The sequence below is a fragment of the Pongo pygmaeus genome, chromosome 2, assembly GCF_028885625.2.
Source record: "Pongo pygmaeus isolate AG05252 chromosome 2, NHGRI_mPonPyg2-v2.0_pri, whole genome shotgun sequence".
NCBI classification, from domain to species: Eukaryota; Metazoa; Chordata; class Mammalia; order Primates; family Hominidae; genus Pongo; species Pongo pygmaeus.
Window position 1 is genome coordinate 68,550,084 of NC_085930.1, and position 24,205 is coordinate 68,574,288.

The 24,205-nt window shown below is 40.0% G+C and overlaps 2 protein-coding genes across 12 annotated transcripts in view; one reads left to right on the plus strand and one right to left on the minus strand.

The window, feature by feature from the left end:
• Positions 1-173: 173 nt before the first annotated feature.
• THUMPD3 (THUMP domain containing 3) lies at positions 174-23,831 on the minus strand. 11 transcript variants are annotated; one of them, XM_054482922.2, is made up of 11 exons: positions 23,707-23,796; positions 22,639-23,001; positions 21,463-21,767; positions 19,799-19,876; positions 15,266-15,742; positions 12,138-12,268; positions 8,892-8,961; positions 6,149-6,264; positions 3,477-3,587; positions 2,397-2,520; positions 174-2,209 (listed from the first exon to the last, which is right to left on the minus strand). In XM_054482922.2, exons 3-11 carry the CDS (start codon positions 21,712-21,714, stop codon positions 2,057-2,059), a joined length of 1,512 nt encoding a protein of 503 aa, XP_054338897.1. In that variant the 5' UTR covers positions 21,715-21,767; positions 22,639-23,001; positions 23,707-23,796; the 3' UTR covers positions 174-2,056. The 11 variants fall into 11 exon arrangements, with proteins under 11 accessions (XP_054338897.1, XP_063517879.1, XP_054338894.1 ...); XM_063661809.1 differs by having other exon boundaries at positions 23,679-23,769; XM_054482919.2 differs by lacking the exon at positions 22,639-23,001 and adding an exon at positions 23,067-23,144 and having other exon boundaries at positions 23,707-23,763.
• SRGAP3 (SLIT-ROBO Rho GTPase activating protein 3) overlaps positions 23,795-24,205 on the plus strand; it is a 383,768-nt gene continuing 383,357 nt past the window's right edge. Inside the window, exon 1 of the mRNA XM_063661806.1 lies at positions 23,795-24,009. The gene's annotated coding sequence lies outside the window, so the exon portion shown is untranslated. The remainder of the gene's footprint in view (positions 24,010-24,205) is intronic.

Consider the following 24,205-nt stretch of genomic DNA (forward strand, 5'->3'; position numbering starts at 1 on the left):
CACTTTGAAGGTTAAAACCAAGGTCACACAATGAATAGGCGGCAGTGTCACATATAACTCAACTCCAGGCCTTATGAATCCTGCTTATAGCCCACTGCCTATTCTAGTCACCAGATTGAAAAACACCATACTAGGGAAGAAGACGGCAAACTATTGCCCAGTACATATTTGCATCAGTCTTGTCAAATTTTTATTGTACTATTTAATAGGATTAAAGCTATGATGAATCAAATCAAACATTATTTCCTTAAAAACTAAGCTAATAGGCAAAAATACTCGCTTGTTCAACAAATACCCACTCTGGCAGATATGATACCCTGCCCTTAGTTGGGGGGGGGCGGGTGGGGAAGACATCGTGGGGAAAACAGACATGGTCCTTGAACTTCCTGGTTCTGTGGGTTGCTTAATTTGAGGTTTAAATGGTTTCTCCCATCAGGTGAAAAGTTTTGTGTTCGGCCCATAAATAAAGCAGCTGTGAATTCTGATCGTGGTAAAAAGGCCAGTCTAGGATATAAAACCTTCATAAACATCTTATTTCCCATTCATTATGAAGTGTGGGGTAGGAGATCAGAGAAACCAGATGAGGATTGCTGACTGTGCTGCTAATGTGAACTCTTCTTTCAAAAGTATTGTGTCCTTTTATTCTCAATGGAGACATCAAAAAGTATTAAGAGGAGTACTATTATAATACTAATAGGATACTGAAAATCTATGCTGAATGCAGCCAGAGGCTCCAAAATAAACAATACTATGATGAGTTCCACAAAAAAACATCAACTACTCTGTTCCAGGGAAGCACCATTTTCCACAAAACTCTCAAGAAGGACTTGTTGCAACTGGAAAAGCAATTAAATGTGAATCGTGATCCAGGAGAAAATAACAACCCACATAACTCCCAAATTAAAAGTTTTCCAAAGATACATCAGTTTTTTTCTCTTGGCCTTTTAAGAGAAAAAGGCCTAACTAGCCAACAAATACGCTGACAGGTTTGTGTTTGGTTTTGAAAACACACACCTTAGTGTACTGAAAGAAAAACAATTTCATTTAATTTGGTTTGTTGGTCCCATACCCCATCTATCAATGTATGTGCTATTTACAAATAGAAAAGTTCTATACTAACAGTATTTTTGCAGTACTTTTGATAATTCCTAGACCTCTATTTTAATTCTGTGTATTAATGTGAATAACAGATGGATATTTTAATATTTAAGGCAGATGGTAAACTTTCCTATAGGTCTTGTGAGACTTCGTCTTACAGGCTGAACACCATTCACAAAATGTAATAATGCTTCATTCCTTCAGGTTGAGGTAAAGAACTTGAGCAACTGGATTAGCAAAGCTTCAAAGACAATGAAATGTGGCCTAAGATGTAATTATGTTTTCTGCCCTTCCTTTGGGCCAGGGTAGTTTTGCACTTGACACAATGGAAAATAGGCCATAAAGCCTGAAAATAAAATGTTCTAAACCCCAATCTCACAGCACTTTAGTAGGCTTTTCACTGGGCATCTTTAAAATATTTTCAACAAAATACTAATTAAACCACCACTTCAAAAGAGCTTCAAGGAAAAGCTCTGCTTTCTTATAAAATCTTTTTGAGACAGAGTTTCGCTCTTGTCGCACAGGCTGGAGTGCAATGGTGTGATGTCGACTCACTGCAACCTCCGCCTGCTGGGTTCAAGTGATTCTCTAGCCTCAGCCTCCTGAGTAGCTGGGATTACAGGCGCCCGCCACCACACCTGGCTAATTTTTGTATTTCTAGTAGAGATGGGGTTTCACCATGTTGGCCAGGCTGGTCTCCTGACCTCAGGTGATCTGCACACTTCGGCTTCCTAAACTGCTGGAATTACAGTCGTGAGCCACTGTGCCTGGTCTCATAAAACTTTTAAATTCCATCACATTACATTCACACCTTTTGCTAACCAGGATGAAGAGCCTTAAACAGGTTTAGAGTGCAGACTGCACTTCTGTTAATACTATTTTTCTCTCCAAGTTCTTTTATGCTAACATTTCCAGTGGTGGGAAGTACAAGTACTATTAGTCATCTTCATTCTTTGCATTACCAAAGAGTTCCTCTTTCTCCATCTTGTTCTGAAGGATGAACAAAAGCTTGAGGTGTACGTATCAGAACGTAAACTGCAGCACGAAGACCACCAACGTTCACCCAGACTGTATCCACCTTTCGCCATACGTGTCGCATTCCAGATAACGCCTGTGTACACACAAAAAGCATAACAATTAGGTTGACAATCTACTTTTACATCAACCAGGATTCTTAACTGCCAGATAAGAAACCTCAGGGGAAGAGAAAACAAATCTTATCCAAACAAACATCCCCAAATCTCAAAAAGATCCCAAAGTTGCCACAGGCTGCGATTTTGAGCTAATGTGTATAGCACCTTGGTAAAGCATTTTGTGTCTTGAGTAAGTAGTACAGCTCGGCCTGTGGTAGGTGTGCAGACACGGCTCATTTCCCGTAGGCAAGCTGGATAAAGGTTCCAGTTTCTCTTCTTGGATCCCATCCTATAATAGAAGGTCTCATGAGTCAAACACTGTTGCAAAAGATACAAAATAGAAGGACTAAATGAAACAAAAACAGTTTCATGCATCCTGAGGCAAGAAAAATAGCTGTAGTTTTAGAAACCAGACCTTTGCCATTACATGTCAATGAAATAAGCTGAGTTAGTAAACTGCTTAGAATTCTGAATCAAAAAAATTTGTTTTTGGACAACTATGTTAGTTATATGACTTGTCCTCTTAGTGAGTATAATAAGCAGTCAAACTATATAAACCGAACAAGTGATTAGAAATCATTTAGGCCGGGTGTTTTGGGGGCTCATGCCTGTAATCCCAGCAGTTTGGGAGGCTGAGGCGGGCAGATCACCTGAAGTCAGGAGTTTGAGACCAGCCTGGCCAACATGATGAAGCCCCGTCTTTACTAAAAATACAAAAATTAGCTGGGCATGGTGGCAAGTGCCTGAAATCCGAGCTACTCAGGAGGGTGAGGCAGGAGAATCGCTTGAACCCGGGAGGCAGAGGTTACAGTGAGCCGAGATCGTACCACTGTGCTCCAGCCTGGGCAACAGAGCGGGGCTCTGTCTCAAAAAAAAAAAAAAAAAGAATCATTTATGCTGAGAAACAGAATCAGAACCAAGTCTTCTACCACCTTTTTGTGTAAGATATATAATTCAAGAATGGGCTAGAAAGTGAATTACAGGTAATTTAAAAATGAACCTCCCATGATGGTCAGGATTCAAAATGTAGTTAATACATTCCTGAGTTCTCAGAAGAAACATAATGGGTGAATCCATCATGTTGTTAAGTGAAAAACAGCTCTGCTAAGTCTGCTAAAATTCAAGATTTTTTTCCTGACTTAGAATAAACGCAAGGAAAATAATGACATATTTAGAAGACAAGCAGGTACTAGTATAACAAGTGAAAGTAAAATTCATTAAAAAAAAACCCCAACCAATTCTCACCTTTTTCCAAATGGCAAATCTGTTACAATAATATCCACAGAGCCAGTTCTCAATGGCAGATTGCAGATATCCCACTGAACAGCATCTATGGGCAAGCCCCAGGATGGTTTGCTGTGGGGACAAAGGAAAGGCGCTTCAACATATTGTGAAGCATAAAATCGTTACAACAATTTTTGTTTCTGAAGAGACTGCTACGCAAAATATAAAATGCTAAGGATATCAGTGATAATATCAACCTATTCAAAATTTAAGAAGTGGCACAAAGGTAAAAAATAGAAGGTCAGGCTGGGGATGGTGGCTCCTGCCTATAATCAGCACTTTCAGGGGCTGAGGTGGGAGGATCACTGGAGTCCAGGAATTTGAGACCAGCTGAGCAACACTGTGAGATCTTGTCTCTAAAATACTTTTTAAAAAGTTAGCAAGGCATGATGGCACACACCTATAGTCCCAGCTACTCAGGAGGCTGAGGTGGGAGGATCAGTTGAGTCCAGGAGTTGAAAGATGCAGTGAGCTAGGATTGTGCCGCTGTACTCCAGCCTGGGTGACAGAGCAAGACCCCGTCTCAGAAAAAAGGGAAACAAACTGAAAACATGATTGTAATGCAAAGAACTGCAAAAGACAACTTTAAAAACAATGCTTAAGCAGTAAATTACATAACTGATGATACAAAAATTTAAGTTGCTGATAAAACATACACTGGAAAAAAACAACACTAAAGAAAAGATAATGGGGTGATGTATCTGAAGAATAAAGTTTGTAAAACTAGTAATAACAGGAGGCCTAAAAGAAAAACAGATAGTAAAATTGGCAAATATATAGGTAATTGTTTCAAGATGAAAAACCAAAAGGAAAATATGTGCCATGCTATATAAAACAAGACTAAGAAAAAAGTTAAGATAAAAAATAAAGATGACAGAAGACAGAATGAATAATAATAAATACAAAGGATTTAAATCCTCCCCATTAAGGCAAAGCAACTGGTTTAAGAAACAAAATAATGCACAGGCTAAGAACTGAAGATAAGTCAAAGGTTATCAGCAGAAATTAAGGATTTAATTGACATTTAATGAAGAATTTAAGAAAAAAATGCAATAAAAGCAATCACTACATAATTTTAAAAAGTACATATAAAATATGTATTATAACTGCATACCAATAACTGCACAAAACATAAGGCGAAAAATATTAAAAACCAAAGTAAAATGGATATAAATGTACAGGTTGAGGCCGGGCGCAGTGGCTCACGCCTGTAATCCCAGCACTTTGGGAGGCCGAGGCAGGCAGATCATGAGGTCAGGAGATCGAGACCATCCTGGGTAACATGGTGAAAAACCGTCTCTATTAAAAATACAAAAAAAAAAATAAGCCGGGCGTGGTGGCAAGTGCCTATAGTCCCAGCTATTCAGGAGGCTGAGGCAGGAGAATGGCGTGAACCCGGGAGGCGGAGCTTGCAGTGAGCTGAGATCAACCCACTGCACTCCAGCCTGGGCGACACAGTGAGACTCTGTCTCAAAAAAAAAAAAAAGTACAGGTTGAACAGACATTGTAGGTACAAACAAGATAAAATATTCAGAAGCTAGAAAAGTAAGTTTGTTTAAATGTTTATCAGTTTTAATTAAAAAAAAGAAAAAGACTGGCCATATACTAGGCTCATAAAAAAAACCCTCAATAAATATGAAACAACCATTCAAAATTAATTCATCACAATAAAACAAATCAGTATTTAAGAAAACTGAAGCCTTCCAACTACTTGTCTTAATACACGTAAAAGGATTTCATATTGATACATAGACCAGCAGCATCAGCATTGTCCTGGAGTTTCCTGGAAAATGCAGACTCTTAGGTCCCATCCCAAACTACTGAATCAGATCTGTGTTAACAGTACTCCCAGGTGATTCAGATGTACATTAATGTTTGAGAAGCACTGTCCTAAAAAATTAGATCAGAGAGACAACGAAATATATAACCAATGACTTAGTAATAAAACAGAGGAGAGGCTATATAAACTGCAGTATTTCTATACGATGGAATTTATGTAGTGACTTTAAAAGACTATGGTCTGGGTGTGGTGACTCATGTCTCTAATCCCAGCAGTTTGGAAGGCTGAAGTGGGAGAATCGCTTGAGGCCAGGAGTTCGACACCAGCCTGGACAAAACAGCAAGACCCCCATCTCTATGAAGAATTTAAAAAATTAGCTGGGCATGGTGGCACATGCCTGTATTCCTAGCTACTAGGGAGGCCAAGGCAGGAGGATTGTTTGAGCCCAGTAGGTTGAGGCTACAGTGAGCCATGATCATGCCACTGCACTCCAGCCTGGGTGACAAAATGAGACCCTGTACCCAAAGCAAAAAAGAAGCCTATGTAAAAATATACTGTTTAAAATTTTGTGAAATTAAAATGAGTCTATAGAATATTCTTCCAATATGTGGGGGAAAAGACATGAATAAGACAGAAATGAAAAATTGCATATGGTGGGGAAATTATAGCTAAAATAATGTTTTTCAAATATAAATTATTTTCAATAAACTTTAAAAATGTAAATGGAGTCTCATAGTATATTCATTTTGGTTACAATGACATCACAATGCACTGGGAGTTTTAATTCATAAAGTCAATATAAAAAGTGATTCTCTAACTCTAAAAGATGCTAAGAAATCTTTTAAATTTTTACCCTTCTTTAATTTGGCTCTTGGTCAATAAAGATGCAATGTTATTTGCTGCTCTATTCACAGCCAGTGGATTATTATCACCAGCAATATGGAAACAGTCAGACCATTCAGTGGCCCCCTAAAAGATAAGAGTGTATGTTAAAACAAAAGTAGCAAACTGTAAAATATGATTAAATTGTCAACAAACAAAGACAATCCAGTGCTTTTCTAGAGTGGCAAAACATTGCATGTTGTCAACTGTGCTATTTCCCTGGCTGAAAATGCCCTCTTATTCTTTCTCTGCTTGCTGAACCTCTACCCATCTCTTAAGACCCAGCTCAAACCTCATGCCCTTTCAACATCAGCCTTAACTCTCCAAGCAGTCTCATGTGCCCCTCCCAAAAACACTTTGTATGTACGTACCTCTGCCACTGCACTTGTTCCACGGTTAATTATTTCTTCCCCTTTATGCCTCCCAACTAACCTGGGAGCTCTCTGAGGTCAGGTCTAGTATTTTATTCAGTTCCTCATCCAGCAGTGTCTGGCACACTAAATAAATTCTAAGTTAATGCGGTTTGAAAATACTTGAAATTTGTGGTTGTGGGAGTTTACATAATCTGATATAGTTGAGAATTGCAAAATAAAATGCTATTTCCGGCCAGGCATGGTGGCTCACACCTGAAATCTCAGCACTTTGGGAAGCTGAGGCAGGAGGATTTCTTGAGCCCAGGAGTTCGAGACCAGCCTGGGAACATGGTGAAAGCCCATCTCTACAAAAACACAAAGATCAGCTGGATGTGATGGTGTGCACCTGAGTCTCAGCTACTCGAGAGGCTGAGGTGGGAGAATGGCTTAAGCCAGGGAGGCAGAGGTTGCAGGGAGCTAAGATTACACCACTGCACTCCAGCCTGGCTGACAGAGCTTGCTCCAGGTCAAAAAAAATAATAGCAAAATGCAATTTCCTTTGTATGATAGGCTTTTGAATGGTAACCACCATATCACTGGAAGGATTTTGTAATTATAAATAAAAAACCTGTCAGCAGAACATAAATACCAAACTGTCACATATCATTTGTGGAATGAGGTGACATGTGACCCTAGGCCTGAACAATGTTCTATGCAGATTAACAGAAGATTTCTGACATGAAAGCCAGGAAAGTTCTGCCTCTGCTTAGGGATGAGTAGCAAACACCTTTGTGTTCCTTTGTGAACAGTGACATACTTCTCATCCACGAGTGCAGTGCTTCATAAGTTTTTCTTTTGCCCAGACACTTGAGGGTGATAACATACTCCTGTCTACAATCCTACGATGACATCACACGAAAGAGAAGTTGATGTATCCCAGAATTTTGGGTGGGTGGGGACGTAGAGGGGACCTAGAGTTTGAGGAAGACTCTCAGTGATTCCGATTCCCGAATATTCTTTTTTTTTTTCTCCTAAACCTATTTGGATTTTCAGCATTGGAAAGAATTGGGTTTTATAGTATAACACTTCTAAATTAAAAAAAAAAGTATTCTAGATCAAGTATTTTATACTTTGGTGAACAAATCTTTATATATACCTTGTCAATTTCTTCATAATTTTATTCATTTTGATCATATATCAGCTTAGGTTTTTCTACATTGACATCTGCATGTCTACTCTTACATGGAAATGGCTCAAACTTCATGTTTTAATTTTTTTCGGCCTTTATTTTTACTCGGAGCTCTGTTGTGTATTTCTTGACATGCGGTGACCTTACCTGCTATTTCATACACATATCATGATTTCATACTAGAAAACAACACTCTGCTTTGTTCCCAGAATCCTTCTTGGCCACAAGAAGGACTGGGTTTTTACTGTGCAGTCTCTTTAAGCCACAGTAATTTCTCTAGCTTTCACGGAACACAGTCACATGTAGACTTCTATGATTTCAGTCTTGGATTTTAACTCGCAGAACACACATATCATTTTCTAATTACAGTTTGGATTATTTCTCCCCTTGTGGGCTTGCTTTGGACTTGCTCATCTGTCCAGTTTCTACACAATCATATAATCTGCCGTGTCTCCCTGCAGTTTATTCAAATTGGCTGTCAGTATACTATATGGAAGAACTACTATGTTTCACACAAACTTCAGTGATTTTACTGGGAGCTCCCTCTTCTAAATTGTTTAAAAACATATAGATGATACTGATTATTCAAGGGGAATCTACTATGAAATATTCTCCATTTAGAAAATGCCTTTCCATTTCTTGCTTTGCTTTACACAATTTTTATGAGTCCTCTCAATATCATGGTAATTTTGAAAACTATTTAAGAGCATTTTGTATTAAGCTTGTTAGACTTCCTAAAAAATCCAAGTAATGTTCATAAGTTTCCCCTTTTTACAACTATACTTATTCCCTCTAGGAACTTAAGTGGATTACAGAGAAGAAAATTGCCTTCCTCAAGTTTATGCTTATGCCTTCAATTATCTTTTCCCATTCAAGTCTACCAGCTTGTCTGTTACACAGAGAACTCATCAGCAGTTTGTAATTCTCAGCTTCCTCTGTAATCTAGTGAATAGATGTCACTAACAATGTATCTAATCCAGTGGCACATGGCTCTTTGAAATAAGTAGTTACATTCTTTACAAAAAAGTTCCAACTTTTCTGTTGTTAATTGTTTTAAAACTCTTGGGTCCACTGATCCAACCATGGAGATTTCATTGTATCTAATTTGCCCATTAGGTCTAGAATATTCTGGATGTATCACTCTTATCTAAAAGCTAAAGAAATATGATTACCTCTATTGGTATTGCCCCAGTTCCACACATTGGATCGACTATTATATCATAAGGTAGAGGATCACAGAGCCTGGAGAAAAGAAAACAGCCTATGTGAAGACTCACTCAAAAGCTGAGGCTTCTATACTGATGATTCCTGAAGCTTTAAGATTGAGGACCTATCACACTAGCCTGAAGGAACACCAATCTACACATATTTTAGAAATCAATTTGTGGCCGTGCATGGTGACTCACGCCTGTAATCCCAGCACTTTGGGAGGCTGAGATGGGTGGATCACTTGAGGTCAGGAATTCAAGACCAGCCTGGCCAACATGGCGAAACCCCATCTCCACTAAAAGTACAAAAAATTAGCTGGGCGTGGTGGTGGGTGCCTGTAATCCCAGCTAGTACGAAGGCTGAGACTCGAGAATTGCTTGAACCCAGAAGGCGGGGATTGTAGTGAGCCAAGATGATGTAAGATCCAGCCTGGGTGACACAGCAAGACTCCGTCTCAAAAATAAATAAATAAATAAATAATCAATTTGTATGATATGTTGACTGTATATTCTATTACTTGGGGAAAAAAATCATTATAACTAAATCTCCTTTGACTATCTTCCAAAATCCCATTTCACTCTCCAATGAAATTTAGTTTGCAGACATCTTAAAGTACACATGTGTACACACACACTCACACACACACACACACATGCTCATGCATACTTTTAGACAACAGTGTTGTTTTCAACAGAAACCTGTATTACATTAAAAAGACTCAAAAATATCTCAAGTCAAACATGCATCAATATAAGGTTACTGGCAATGAGACATTCAGTATTCCTTTCCTTTTGAATTTAAAGATAATCTTGATACAAAAAAATTGCTCTGTGGGACTAGATAATAAAAAAAGGAAAAAAAAAATGCTTTACTTTGAGCACTTAGTATTTGCTGGGTATGGACTTAAGCTCTTTCCATGCATTATCTCACGGAATCCTCAGTAAGGACCCTGTTAGATAATTATCATTATTCTCATTTTAAAGGTAAGCTGATGCAAGGAAACATGAAGTTACCTGTCCAGGGACACAAAACCAGTAGGTAACAGATTCAAGATTAGAGGCATTACTGTTAGTGGCTTAACTGTTATCCTCTTTATGAAGCACCCCACCCTGAAACAGGTCAGTAGGTTTCTCTCCTTCTCGTGTTCTTCTAATCTTTTCATGTGCTGGTGTGGGACTTATCGCATGTATGATATTTATCTCCCTCACAAGACAGATTCTTGGGGGTTAATAGTGGGTTCTTATTGTAACATTGGTCCTGCTCTATCTCCTTGCTCCTACTCCTCAACACATGGCAACAGAATCCTTGGCAACCCTCTTGAGGGGGTAAGCACCCTGTACTCCAAGCCATTCCTGATGGTCAGGGGTGAATATCTGACCAAAACAATGTCAATCAGATCCTCTCTTCCAGGAATTTGGAACAAAGAGCTAAAAGCCCTAGGCAGTGTGGGTTGGTCGTTTGGAATTGGAAATACGTAAATTTAGATGAGAAAGCATGTAGATGAGAAGAGACAAGAGTCCACAGGCTCTAAGGGGAGATAAAAGTGGCTGCCTACATTTCTGGTGGTTTTCCAAGATGTGGTTCCTACCCTTCTTGAGAACCAACATTCAGTTTTTCTGTAGAATCCCCAAGATTTCTCTTTATCTTTCCAATAAACCCCTCTCTGGCACAATTATCACTTTTTTATCCTAAACTTGATTACTTAGATTTTAAATATTTGCACCCAAAATAACACCCTCTCTGTATCCCTGGTTTCTACCATATGCCTGGCAGTAGATAACGCATATTTGTTAAATTAATGAAGACTAGAAGATTTTCCTTTATCAAATGGGCCCAATTTTCTATTATTGTCATTGAATTAATACGTTAGGAAGATAAAAGATTGGAAGAGAAGGAATACAGTCATGCACTGCATGACAATCTTCCAATCAATGGTGGACCAAATATATGAATGCAGTAATTATAATACCATATTTTGCCCTACCCTTTCTATGTTTGGATACACAAATATTTACCACTGCGTTACAACTGACTACAATATTCAGTACAATAACATGCTGTATAGGTTTGCAGCCTAGGAGCAATAGGAGATACCACATAGCCCAGGTGTGTAGTAGGCTACACCATCTAGATTTGTGTAAGTACACTCCATGAGGTTCGCACAATGATGAAATTGCGTGATGACACATTTTTCAGAATGTATCCCTGTCATTAAGTGATGCATGACTGGACTTAACTACCAGGACATACCAGACACTGTATATAATAGGTATTTTGCATATGCTTCAGCATTTAATCCTCACTAATAATCCTTTAAGTCTCACATCAAATCCATTTTGCCATCTGGAAAACAGAGGCTTTAGAGAAAATAAAAATTTTCAAGTGGTGGAAAGAAGCACCCAATAAAAGAGAGAAGGGCAGAGAAGAAGGAAAGATAGGTCATGTACTCTGAAAAGTAAAAAATTCTAGGATGATTCCTGAGTTGCTGTGAATATAAAGCTTAAAAATATAAGTAAAAGCTCTTTCTGTTCATTTACACGTTATACACATAAAAATCTCTGCTTTCATCTTTTTCACTGCACAGAAATGAAACAGCAAAATTTACTCTATCTCCCAACACACATATCCTTGCTAAACAGAAATGTGGTAACTTCATTCAAGAGGCAGGTGAGAACTATTACTCTCATTTTAAAATCAAGAAAACTGGGAGCGGTGGCTCACACCTGTAATCCCAGCACTTTGGGAGGCCGTGGCAGGTGGATCACCTGAGGTCAGGTATTTGAGACCAGCCTCACCAACATAGTGAAATGTCATCTCTATTAAAAAAACACAAAAATTATCTGGGCGTGGTGGCAGGCACCTGTAATCCCAGCTACTCGGCTGAGACAGGAGAATTGCTTGAACCCGGGAGGCAGAGGTTACAGTGAGCTGAGATCTTGCCACTGCACTCCAGTCTCGGCGAGAGTGAGACTTTGTCTCGAAAAAAGAAATAAAGAAAACTGAGCCACCTATTAAGCAGTATTTTCAGATCACAAGGAGTCAATATTGGATAGAAGGGAAAGAAATAGATCATTAGCTTTCCATTCTATTCTTTATCCACTCTATTCCAACATAGTACCTCAAACACACATACACACAAATCAGTATTTTGAAGGGGACATTCAAACCAAGGTGCCACTTTAAGCTGGATGGCAAACTCATTTTCTTACCTGAGCATCCCATAGGCAAGAGTTGATCTAAGAGTTGTAGGTCCAAAATGTGTTATATTTCTTCGGTGGAGACTCTCTTCAGTCAATGCAATGCCGACAATGACCTCATTATCATGGATGTTCAAAAGAATCTAGAGTAAAGTGGAACAAGACAAAATACTTTTAGGATTGTTCAAACTGCACTTAGTAATAAGACTTTTCTGACCTGGGCCGGTTCACCCCTCCTTAGGCAACTTTTTGGTCCCCCACTCCTGGGAGGTCACCATATTGATGCCAAACTTAGTGCAGACACCTGATCGACACAGCGCACCACAGCCCAAAACTGTCTAAAAAGTTAAGACATTTAAAAAATACATATTAAAAAACCTCTAAGCTTTCAAAATATGTTTGTGTTATAAAAATTGGGGTGAAATCTGGTTGTAGCCAATAAACATAGTGAATTAAAAGAAAATAATAGATGTTAAAATGAACGAAAAAAACTATATACTATATTATTTCATTTATATGAAGTTCAAAAATTGGCAAAACTAATTTTTGGTGGTAGCAGTCAGATTAGTGATTGCCTTGAGTGGGCACTGACTGGGAAAGGGCAAGGGGAGCCCGAGGTACTGGAAATACTTTGTATCTCTATCTGGATGCTGTTTACACATCGTGTATATAAGTAAAAACTTACTGAAGCGTACACTTAAGATTTGTGTACTTAAGGGGTGCAAAGTATATCTCAACAAAAATGTTTTAAAAATTGGTAAAGTCTCAAATAAAAAGTCTTATTACACTTAGTGCGGTGGCACAGACCCACAGTCCCAGCTACTTGGGAGGCTGAGGTGGGAGGACAGCTTGAGCCTGGGAGGTCAAGGCTTTAGTGAGCCATGATTGCACCACTGCACTCCAGTTTGGGTGATACAGCGAGACCCTGTCTCAAAAGTGAACTAAACTAAACTAAAATGTTCCCCAATCTTTCACTGAAAGACTTCCTGAGCTTAGCCACAGCAGAAGCACAGCTGATACTCATACAGCACTTCCTAATGCAAAGCACTATTCTACACATTTTACATACATGGCCTCATCTCATATTCACATCCCCTAAGCTAGGTATTATTACCCTTATAAATGAGGATACTGAGGCACAAAGACAGCTCCTCAGGAATTCCCTTTTTTTTTGAGACAGGGTCTCACTCTGTCGCCCAGGATGGAGTGCAGTGGCATGATCACAGATCACTGTGGCCTGGACTTCCTGGGCTCAAGCAATCTCTTACTTCAGCCTCCCAAGTACCTGGGACTACAGGCGTGTGTCATCATACTCAGCTAATTTTTTTTGTTGTTGTTGTAGAGACAGGGTCTCCCTATGTTGCCTAGGCTGGTCTAGAACTCCTGGCCTGAAACAATCCTCCAATCTCGACCTCCCAAAGTGCTGGGATTACAGGTGTGTGTCACCACACCCAGCCTCCTCTGGGATTTACACCAATGCAGCACGGCTCCAGAAACTCCTCTGAATCACCTTGCTAACTTTTAGACATCACTGTTCTGGTTAACCTATTCATTTTATTTTTAAAAATATTTATTTTATTTTTAGTGGAGACAGGGTCTCACTATTTTGCCCAGGCTGGTCTCAAATTCTTGGGCTCAAGCGATCTGCCGGCCGAGGCCTCCCAAAGTACTGGAATTACAGGTGTGAGCCACCTATTCATTTTCATGGCAGTATATGAGGAAAAAAAGGAATGGGGAATTAGACTCCTGATTTGACATGCACAAAAAAGTTAGAAAGAATCAGTGACTTGCCCCAGATTCAAGTGTCCCAAAAGCAACAGAAATTGGCTCTTTGGTAAATATATCAGCTGCTAGAGATGTTTTAAGCTGTCAGAGACTTAAAGACTTTAGTTCCTATGGTTCACATGTCAATCACCTAGATAAAAGAGGATTAAAGCCAAGGAAAGTAAATATACTAAAATGACATACCTGACTTTGGAAATCTAGCAGAATTTAAGAAAGAGGAGAGCTGACTCTAGGATGAGTATTAGCAATGATGTCCTGATTTGAGAAGGTCAGGGTTTGTTTAAAAAATGCACTTTTTTTTTTTTTTTTTTTGGAGATGGAGTCTTGCTCTGTCACCCACACTGGAGTGCAGTGGCATGATCTTGGCTCACTGCAACCTCCACCTCCCTGGTTCAAGTGATTCTCCTGCCTCAGCCTCCCCAGTAGCTGGGACCACAGGAGTGTGCCACCACAATGGGCCAATTTTTGTATTTTTAGTAGAGACAGGGTTTCACCATGTTGGCCATGCTGGTCTCAAATTCCTGACCTCAAGTGATCCACCTGCCTTGGCCTCCCTCCCAAAGTGCTGGGATTACAGGCGTGAGCCACTGTGCCCAGCCTTATTTTATTTTTTCAGTAGCAAAGCTCTGCAACCAAGACACACAAAAACAAAATAACTATTTTAATTCTGGTTGAATTTTATGATATGAAAGTCCACATAATATAGTAAAAGAGTAGTCTATTAGAAATCAGGCAGGTGCGGCTATAATCCCAGCACTTTGGGAGGCCAAGACAGGCAGATCACTACAGGAGTTCGAGACCAGCCTGGCCAACAGGGTGAAACCCCATGTCTACTAAAAAATACAAAAATTACCCAGGTGTGATGGCATGTGCCTGTAGCCCCAGCTACTTGGGAGGCTGAGCACAAGAATCACTTGAACCAGGAAGGTGGAGGCTGCAGTGAGCTGAGATCATACCACTGCACTCTAGCCTGGGTGACAGAGCAAGACTCTGTCTCAAAAAAGAAAAAGAAAACAGACAACTCAACCTTGATGGCTTCCATCTATGGAGCACTTAGTGTATGCAAGGTATTGCACCAAATATTTTAAATGTACCTCATTTATCCTTCAGGATAACCTTAAAGGTACATAATATTATTGGCTCCATTTGAAACAGAGGCTCAGAGACTATCTAGTCCAAAGTTATACAGTTGTGGAGTCAAAATTTGGATCTAAATCTGTCTCCACAGCCTATGCTCTTCTTAACCACACCCTACTATTTCTTCAATTTAATTGTGCATAACATTGGGTTAGTCTGGAAATTCTACAAATCTGTGACAGCATTCTTCAATCACCACAGTCAGATCCTATACCTACCTCCACATCAAAGTTGGTCATGTCGGCCTTCCACTTAAAATAATCTTGAACAGCACCCCCAAAATCTCTTGCAGCCTCATTTGAGGTAAAGCAATGTTTCTCTCCTGCCCTGTTGCATGTGACTCTAAACTTTAGCACTTGAGGCTCAGTTTCTTCTTTTGAGCTTTCATCAGTCTCATCTTTGCAAGATGCCAAATCATCACCTACTAATGTTGATACGTCCTCTTTGATGGCTGGATTTTCATAATAATCTAAGATATGAGAATCTAAAGCATGGCTAGTGAACTCTTTTTTAACATTTCTCTGATCGATTTTGACTTCTTGTCCATTATTAATCTTCTCTTTACTTGAATTCTGATTTATCTTTTTGCGCTTTGCTTTTTTCTTTTTAAAACTGGCATTAATTTTCCACACTTTTAAGGGGTTTGACCATGGGAGTTTTCCAGCCAAGTCTTCAAAATCCTTTAGAACTTCTTCCTGTAAAGGACAGAGAAAGAAATTCATTCATTTCTCACCACTATAATCAAACAAATAAACCTCTACTTTGCTTATGGACAGTTGGTATCCATGGGGGACACTGGTTCCAGGACTGCCAAAGACACCAAAACCCAAAGATGCTCAAAAGTCCCTCATATAAAATAGTATAGTGTCTGCATATGACCTACACACATCCTCTCAAGAGTAACTTAAATCATCTCTATCTTACCTATGATACCTGATACAATGTAAATGCTATGGAAATAGTTGTTATACTGTATTGTTTGGGAAATAATGACAAGAAAAAAAGTCTGGGCTGGATATGGTGGCTCATGCCTGTAATCCCAACACTTTAGGAAGCTGAAGCAGGTGGATCACTTGAACTCAGGAGTTTGAGACCAGACTGGGCAACATGGCAAAACTCTGTCTCCACAAAAAAATACAAAAATTAACTGGGCATGGTGGCACGTGCCTGTAGTCCCAGCTACTCAGGAAGCTGAGATGGGAGGACTGCTTGAGCCTGGGAGGTCAAGGCTCCAATGAGCTCTGATCACGCCACTGCACTCCAGCTTAGACAACAGAGCAAGATCCTGTCTCAAAAAATAAATCTTTTACAAAAGAGAATGAACACTGACTACATATATTCTTAAGCAAAGAAAGCCTAACTCCAAATTTTATACCCAAACTATCAGCCAAATATAAAGGTGAAAGACAAACATTTCTGAACTCATGCCATTCAACAGATACAAATTATAACAAAAGGACAAATAATGTGCCTATAATCTATTTAATTATATCACTAAAATGAAAACAAATGTAGGGATTATGATTATAAAGCAGAAGGTAAATGTTACAAACTGGCATGTAAATGGGCATACTGATACCCTCATCTCTTACACCCAGAGGTCAAAGGATAGAAGTTAAAGCTGATAAATAAAATGTAAGTATATTTAAAGGTTTAAGGGTGAACACTAAGAAAAATAACTGAAAAATAAAGGAAAAAAGTATAAATATGCCAATTTCATCATTGCTTTTAGCAGGGATTCAAAAAATACTGTGTATATATGGTGGATAAGGTAGATAATATCAAATTGTAGTTATAAAGGTAACAGCTAGAATACACACACATAAACCTTCCAAACTATTAGAAAACACAGGCACATGAAAAAAGTAAAGACATAATGTAAAGATTTTTCAAATTAAGAAAAAGCAAAAAGTATAAGCATGACAAAACTAAGACTAAACAGTTGTCATTATCAATAAGTATCAATGGGATAAACACAAAGATGACACTCAGTTTGAATATGTACAAGAATTTACATAGTGTATTTGTTGCACCACTGTAATAGCAAAAGAATGTGAAAAACCCTCATGCCCTAAAATGGGACTGGTTAAATTATGATACAGCCAAACAATGGAGTATATGCAGCCAATTCCAGCAATGATACTGCCAGGATCTCCAACATATAGGTTGAACATTCCTAATCTCAAAGTCCAAAATCCAAAACCTAAAATTTTTTTGAAGTGCCAACATGATGCCACACAGGTAGCTGAGATAGTGACACCTTTGCTTTCTGATGGTTCAGTGTACACAAACTTTGTTTCATGTACAAATTATTTTAAAAATCATATAAAATTACCCTCAAGCTATACGTATAACGTATATATGAAACAAATGAATATTGGGTTTATACATAGGTTCCATCCTCAGAGTATTTCTTTCTTTTTTTTTTTTTTGAGACGGAGTCTTGCTCTGTTGCCCAGACTAGAGTGCAGTGGCGTGATCTCGGCTCACTGCAACTTCTGCCTCCCGGGTTCAAGTGATTCTCCTGCCTCAGCCTCCCGGAGTAGCTGGAATTACAGGAGCCTGCCACCGCACCCGGCTAATTTTTGTATTTTTAGTAGAGATGGGGTTTCACCACCTTGGCCATGCTGCTCTCAAACTCCTGACCTCATGATTCACCTGCTTTGGCTTCCCAAAGTTCTGGGATTACAGGTGTGAGCCGCCACGCCCAACCCAGAATATTTCAAAAAACAAACAAACAAAAATCCAAAACATTTCTGGTCCCGAGTATTTCAGATAAGGGATACTCAACTTGTATATGAAAAAAAAGCATAGCACAGAAAAGTATGTAGGCTATGCTTTCATTTGTGTAAATAAAATACATTTATTCGCAAAATATCTCCAGAATAATACCCAAGAAATTGGTAATAGTTGTTGCCTCCAGGGAGGGAGCTGCATAGCATGGGGATATAGGAACAAAGACTTACTTTTCACTCTATATCCATTCAGTCTTTACAAGTTTGCTCTAAATACATGTATTAACTAGTTTTTAAAAACCCATATAAATCACAGATTTGTTGATACTTTTAAAAAGGCAGATGGAGGCCAGGTGCGGTGGCTTATGCCTGTAATCCCAGCACTTTGAGAGGCCAAGACAGGGGGATCACGAGGTCAGGAGTTCAAGACCAGCCTGGCCAAGATGCTGAAACCCTGTCTCTACTAAAAATACAAAAATTAGCCGGGCATGGTGGCATACGCCTATAGTCCCAGCTACTCGGGAGGCTGAGGCAGGAGAATCGCTTGAACCCGGGTGGCAGAGGTTGCAGCGAGCTGAGATTGTGTCATTGCACTCCAGCCTAGGCAACAGAGCAAGACTCTGTCTCAAAAAAAAAAAAAAAAAGATGCGGGGGTGGAGGTGGGGAATGGGGGCCAGGTGCAATGGCTCACACCTGTAATCCCAGCACTTTGGGGGGCTTAAGTGGGAGGATCACTTGAGCCCAGAGGTTTGAGACCAGCCTGGGCAACGTAGTGAGACCCTATCTCAATATTTTTTAAAAGAGGGGGGTGGGGACTAATAAATTCATGATTATCATCTGAATACTTAAGAGAACTCATTAGAATGCTTTAAGCTTTTCTAAAAGTTAGATTTTTACTTAATACAATTTTTATCTATTTTCAGTCTGACTTTTTTTTTTTTGAGATGGAGTCTTGCTCTGTCGCCCAGGCTGGAGTGCAGTGGCGTGATCTCTGCTCACTGCAAGCTCCGCCTCCCGGGTTAACGCCATTCTCCTGCCTCAGCCTCCCGAGTAGCTGGGACTACAGGCGCCCACCACCACGCCTGGCTAATTTTTTATATTTTTAGTAGAGACAGCGTTTCACTGTGTTAGCCAGGATGGTCTCTATCTCCTGACCTTGTGATCCGCCCGCCTCGGCCTCCCGAAGTGCTGGGATTACTGGCGTGAGCCACCATGCCAGGCCCTTAAGTCTGACTTCTTTTAGGTCTGGTCTTATTTTTTTCTAGGCTGGGGGTTCATACAACTTTGACTGGTTTTTGAATAACGTTTTAGAAATCAACATGCTTGCCAATAAATAAGTTAGACAATTAGGTAGCGTATCACAGTTGTTTTTAAAAACATTATTTCTAAGATACGTAAAACTGATAGAAAAATGTTTTTAAGCGGTTAACTCTAGAAACCTAACCAAAAAGCAGTGTGGAAAAAACCTAAAGCCTTGCTGCAATCTATTTTCAACCTTCAGCTTAGGCAGCAGCTGAATATTTAGGATTCAGACGCTAAATACATATTGGAGACAAAGCTGTTGTCCTAACAACTGAAGGAGTATTTAGATATTACTTTGGCTTTATTTCAAAAAATGAAGAAAGAGAAGAAAGCAGAGCAAAAGCAGGATGGCGAGGAAGTGTTATTTGTAGAAGACACAAACTGTCACTTGTTCTTTGGTTCATGTTCTGGAAGCAATTCTATTTTGGAACTAAATATATGTAAAAGCAAAGCAAATCTAAGGTTTATATCTTTTACAAGTAAAACAACGTGTTTTCTTCTTTCTTATAAACTTTAATGGTTTTCAATACTAATTTTCAAAAAACATCTTTTGGGATAGACTGTCAGCAAAACTCTAGATTTTACTGTAAAAGCCTCCCAGTATTCTATTACAAAGGCTACAGTAATGCTAAACTTTCACAGACTATGAAAAGTGGAAATAATCTCTTTGTGGAAGACAGCCAAAAATCAGCCACCATGTTTAGGATAGCTCACCTTTGTTTGTTTGAACTGGTAATCTTGAAACTCCTGAACCACCACAAATAAGTTATCAACTGATCTCAGACAATGAACCTGGGTGAAAAAAAGAAACACATTTCTGAGAAAACTTTTGAACAGCACAAGCTATCAACAATTAAGTATTTAAAAAATTAGGAATGATAGTTTTAAAGCAGCTACTAACTATATTTTGTATTTTTAAAATGTCCCATCTCCCTAGTTTCTCATCTCTTTGGTTACCAATCAGCTTTCCCCTAGAGAAAGGGAAAAAGGGCAGATGGAAAGAGAGAAGCATGAAGTGTTTTGTGGGAAACACATCTTTTGTGGGAGAAGAGAAAGGTGAAGCCACTCAGGTAGGCTGTATCATATTTCCTCAATGACTTTCTATGGTACACTGTATGCTGCAATGGTTAAAAGCAGGGGATTTGAGCTCCAGTTCTGTGATTACTAGCTGAGTGGCCCTGGGGAAATTATTTATGTGTCCTAAGCCTAATGATTAATGAGGATAATAATAGTGCCTATCTTCACAAAGCTGCTGAGGGTACTGGCTAAAATATTGGATGGAAAACATTTGCTTACCAATTCATCCCACAGATATTTTCTGGGTACCTACTATATGCCAGACACTAAGAGCGTGGGATATATTGGTGGAAAAAAAAAATAGACAACAATCCTTGCCCTCTTACTGCTTATGTGGTAATGAGATATATCAGCTTTATGATAGTGAGATTGCAGTTTTCTGACCTTCACTTTTTACCTTGAGTGAGTCCTAATTACTTCTGAGCAAGAATTTTTGATGCACATTAATAGGAAAATCTCTTTTATGTTTCATCACCAAAGGTTAAACATCTGCTAGATGCTGAAGTAAATAAATACTGAGATACTTAGAGAATTTCTTAAGTTGAACAGTATTCTTTCTGGTGAATTCAATCCTCAAGAAATACTAGATCACCTCTAAAAATGTAGCAATCCTACTACAGGTTGAGCAGCCCACATCTAAAAATCTGAAACTTTTTGAGCCCCAACACAATGCTCAAAGGAAATGCTCAGTGCAGCATTTTGGATTTTCAGATTAGAAATGCTCAAATGGCAGGCTGAGTGCAGTGGCTCAGGCCTGTAATCCCAGCACTTTGGGAGGTCGAGGCGGGTGGATCACGGGGTCAGGAGTTCGAGACCAGCCTGGCCAGGATGGTTGAAACCTCGTTTCTACTAAATATACAAAAATTAGCCAGATGCGGTGGCGGGCGCCTGTAGTCCCAGCTACTCAGGAGGCTAAGGCAGGAGAATCGCTTTAACCTGGGAGGCGGAGGTTGCAGTGAGCCGAGATCGCACCACTGCACTCCAGCCTGGTGACAGAGCAAGACTCTGTCTGAAAGAAAAAGAAAAAAAAAGAAATGCTCAACTGGCAAGTATAATGCAAATATTCCAAAACTCCCCCCGCCCCTCTCCAAAAATCTGAAACACTTTTGGTCCTAAGGGATACTGAAACTACAGTCAAAATTACAAATCGGTACTCAACAGAAAATGCAGTAACTTTAAAATCACCTGATTTGGGGCAGAGCAATGAACATCAGAAAGAATTCCAGAAGGGTCTATAAAATGAAAAGTAACCATAAAATGATCAACTTAGGAAACTATTTTAAATATTGCTCCATTCAAACCTGTGCCAGACTTTCCACTGAAATGACAAAATATATCTTGCCACGGTCTCTGCTGATTTTGCATGATGACCCAAGTTTCTCTCTGACTTCATCTGCAGCTGTTTGCTCAAAGCCGGTAGGTACAGTGGCTCCAATAGTGACTAGAAGCTCAGATTCACTTCTGAGGTCACTTTCTGTCACTTGTACAGACTTCTGGTTCTCATGAAGGTTCACATCTAGGAGTTGGTTAGTGGCTTCTTCAATGTCACACATGTTGGCTGTGCTTCCAAGATCCCTAACACTGTCTCTTTAAAAGCAGTACTGTCCTTTAAAAGAAAATGAAATAAAGCCCAAATATTGTCATCTCATATTTCAGTTATAATTAAAAACATGGGCTCTGGAGGGCAGGAAGAACAAGGCAACATATCTGATAAACAGTCACCAAAGTAAAAAGGGTTGAATAAACATGGGCACAGAGTGCAGGCTGTAAAACATGATGTTATTATTAAAGAAACAATACAGATACCATGGGAGAAAAAGAGACAAGAAGTATTTCCATAGCATGCAATGTTTGCTTTGGGGTAACCCATGTTGACAAAAGCCATTTCATAACTACAATAGAAACTGCAGATCACATTCAAATCCATTTCTGCATCTAGATGTTAAGAACATGGTTAGTTAAGAATATAGGGCTTGGCTGGGCGTGGTGGCTCACACCTGTAATCTCAGCACTTTGGGAGGCCGAGGCGGGCAGATCGCCTGAGGTCAGGAGTTGAAGACCAGCCTGGCCCACATGGTGAAACCCCGTCTCTACTAAAAATACAAACATTAGCCAGGTGTGGTGGTGGGAGCCTGTAATCCCAGCTACTTGGGAGGCTGAGGGAGAATTGCTTGAATCCGGGAGATGGAGATTGCAGCGAGCTGAGATCGTGCCACTGCACTCCGGCCGGGGTAATAGAATAAGACTCTGTCTCAAAAAAAAAAAAAAAATAAATAAAATAAATAATAATAATAATAATAATAATAATATGGGGCTTTTGGAGTTTCAGATAGATACAGGTTTGAATTCTTGCCTCCACCATCATAGGTTGAATGACTTATGGCAAATTAATTCTCCCAAACCTTCAAATGTAATTAAGTAATTAGTAATACCTCTTTCCTAGAGTTGTTAGGAGACAAGTGAGAATTAAGTAATACCTCTTTCCCAGAGTTGTTAGGAGACAAGTGAGAGTAGTACATGGCTAGGCCAATAATTAAAACTTATTAATAGGCTATCTGTCTTCTTCCCTCCTGTGAAATAGCATTTTATGCATTTAAAAATGATTAACTGGGCTGGGCACACTGGCTCATGCCTGTAATCCCAGCACTTTGGGGAGCTGAGGCGAGTAGATCGCTTGAGGCCAAGAGTTCGAGACCAATCTGCGTAAGATGGCAAAATCTCATCTGTACCAAAAATACAAAAAATAGCTGGGCGTGGTGGTGGGCGCCTGGAATCCAGCTACTTGGGAGGCTGAGGCGGGAGGACTGCACTCCAGCCTGGGTGACACAGTGAGGCCCTGTCTTAAAAAAAAAAAAAAAAAAGAAAAGAAAAAATTAAAAATAAAAATGGTTAATTGAATACTTACTATCTAATGATTACAAATATTCAAACGCCTACTACTTGTCAGGCTCTGGGATCCATAGATGGGCATCAGGAGAGAGATCTTGGAAGTAATCCGAAATAGTAAAACAAATTTCCTATGCATAAGCTTTTGTGTGTGCTTGGGGCGGGGACCGGGGGAAGTATTAGAGAGGTGGAGGGGCCATAGCTTACACGAGATTTTCAAAAGGTCTGTGACTCAAAATAACTTAAGTGAGTACAGAATACCTATAATGTCCTTGTGCTGTGCCAGCGATACACGACAGTGTTTAACACTACGTCAGTTCCCGCCGTTAAAAAGCTGACAGTCACTGTGAATACAATCTCCATCTTCTAAAAAAGGCAGCTGAGGTCAGCTAAAGGACGCGTTCCGCACAAGGTCAGAGAGCCAATGAGAGGCGCAGAATGGAAGAGAACTCACGTCTCCCAACTCCCACCCACAGGGCCCGGGAATCCTAGGGAGCGGGTAAAGGACTACGAGAGGGAGCAAGATGGGCTCCGCCACGAGATCCGGCTGAAGTCCGGCCAGGCGCCGGCCTCAACTGCAAGAGGAAGGCCGCCCCTCTCTCCCCAAGCTGAAACACCAGAAGAGCCATACTCGGCCGTTCCCAACCACCGCCAGTTACCGGCCGCCAGCGAAGACCCTTTCAGCTTCCGCACTCCATTGGCCTCTTGCGGTCAGGTCACGCAGCCGGAAGCCGCCCCCGGAAACGGAAGTCAGGCTACGAGTCACGGTGGCTACGAGTCACGGTGGCTCCGCGCTGGCGGCGGGTTCCCGCAAAAGGTCTTGGGGAAAGGAGCATGCGCTAGAAGCTGTGTGCTGTTGGTTTGAGGATCTTCAGTAAGCTGAAAGCGGAGAGTCAGGGGCCTTCTGCCCTACCATGGTATTTGCTAACGTTTAGAGAGTGCTTCCCCTTGCCGAGCACTGGGTAAGCGCTTCACATGCGTCATCTCATTTGGAACAAGTTTCTTTTGTTCTAGCACCTATGAAGTGGCAGAGGCTGATTTCTGTTTTAAAGCTGGAGATACCGAGTCTCTCCAGCTTATTTAAATATCTTTCCCAAAGTGTCATGCCACTAGTTCCTGATTTCTGTATTGCCATCACTATTTTAGCACTGTTTACTT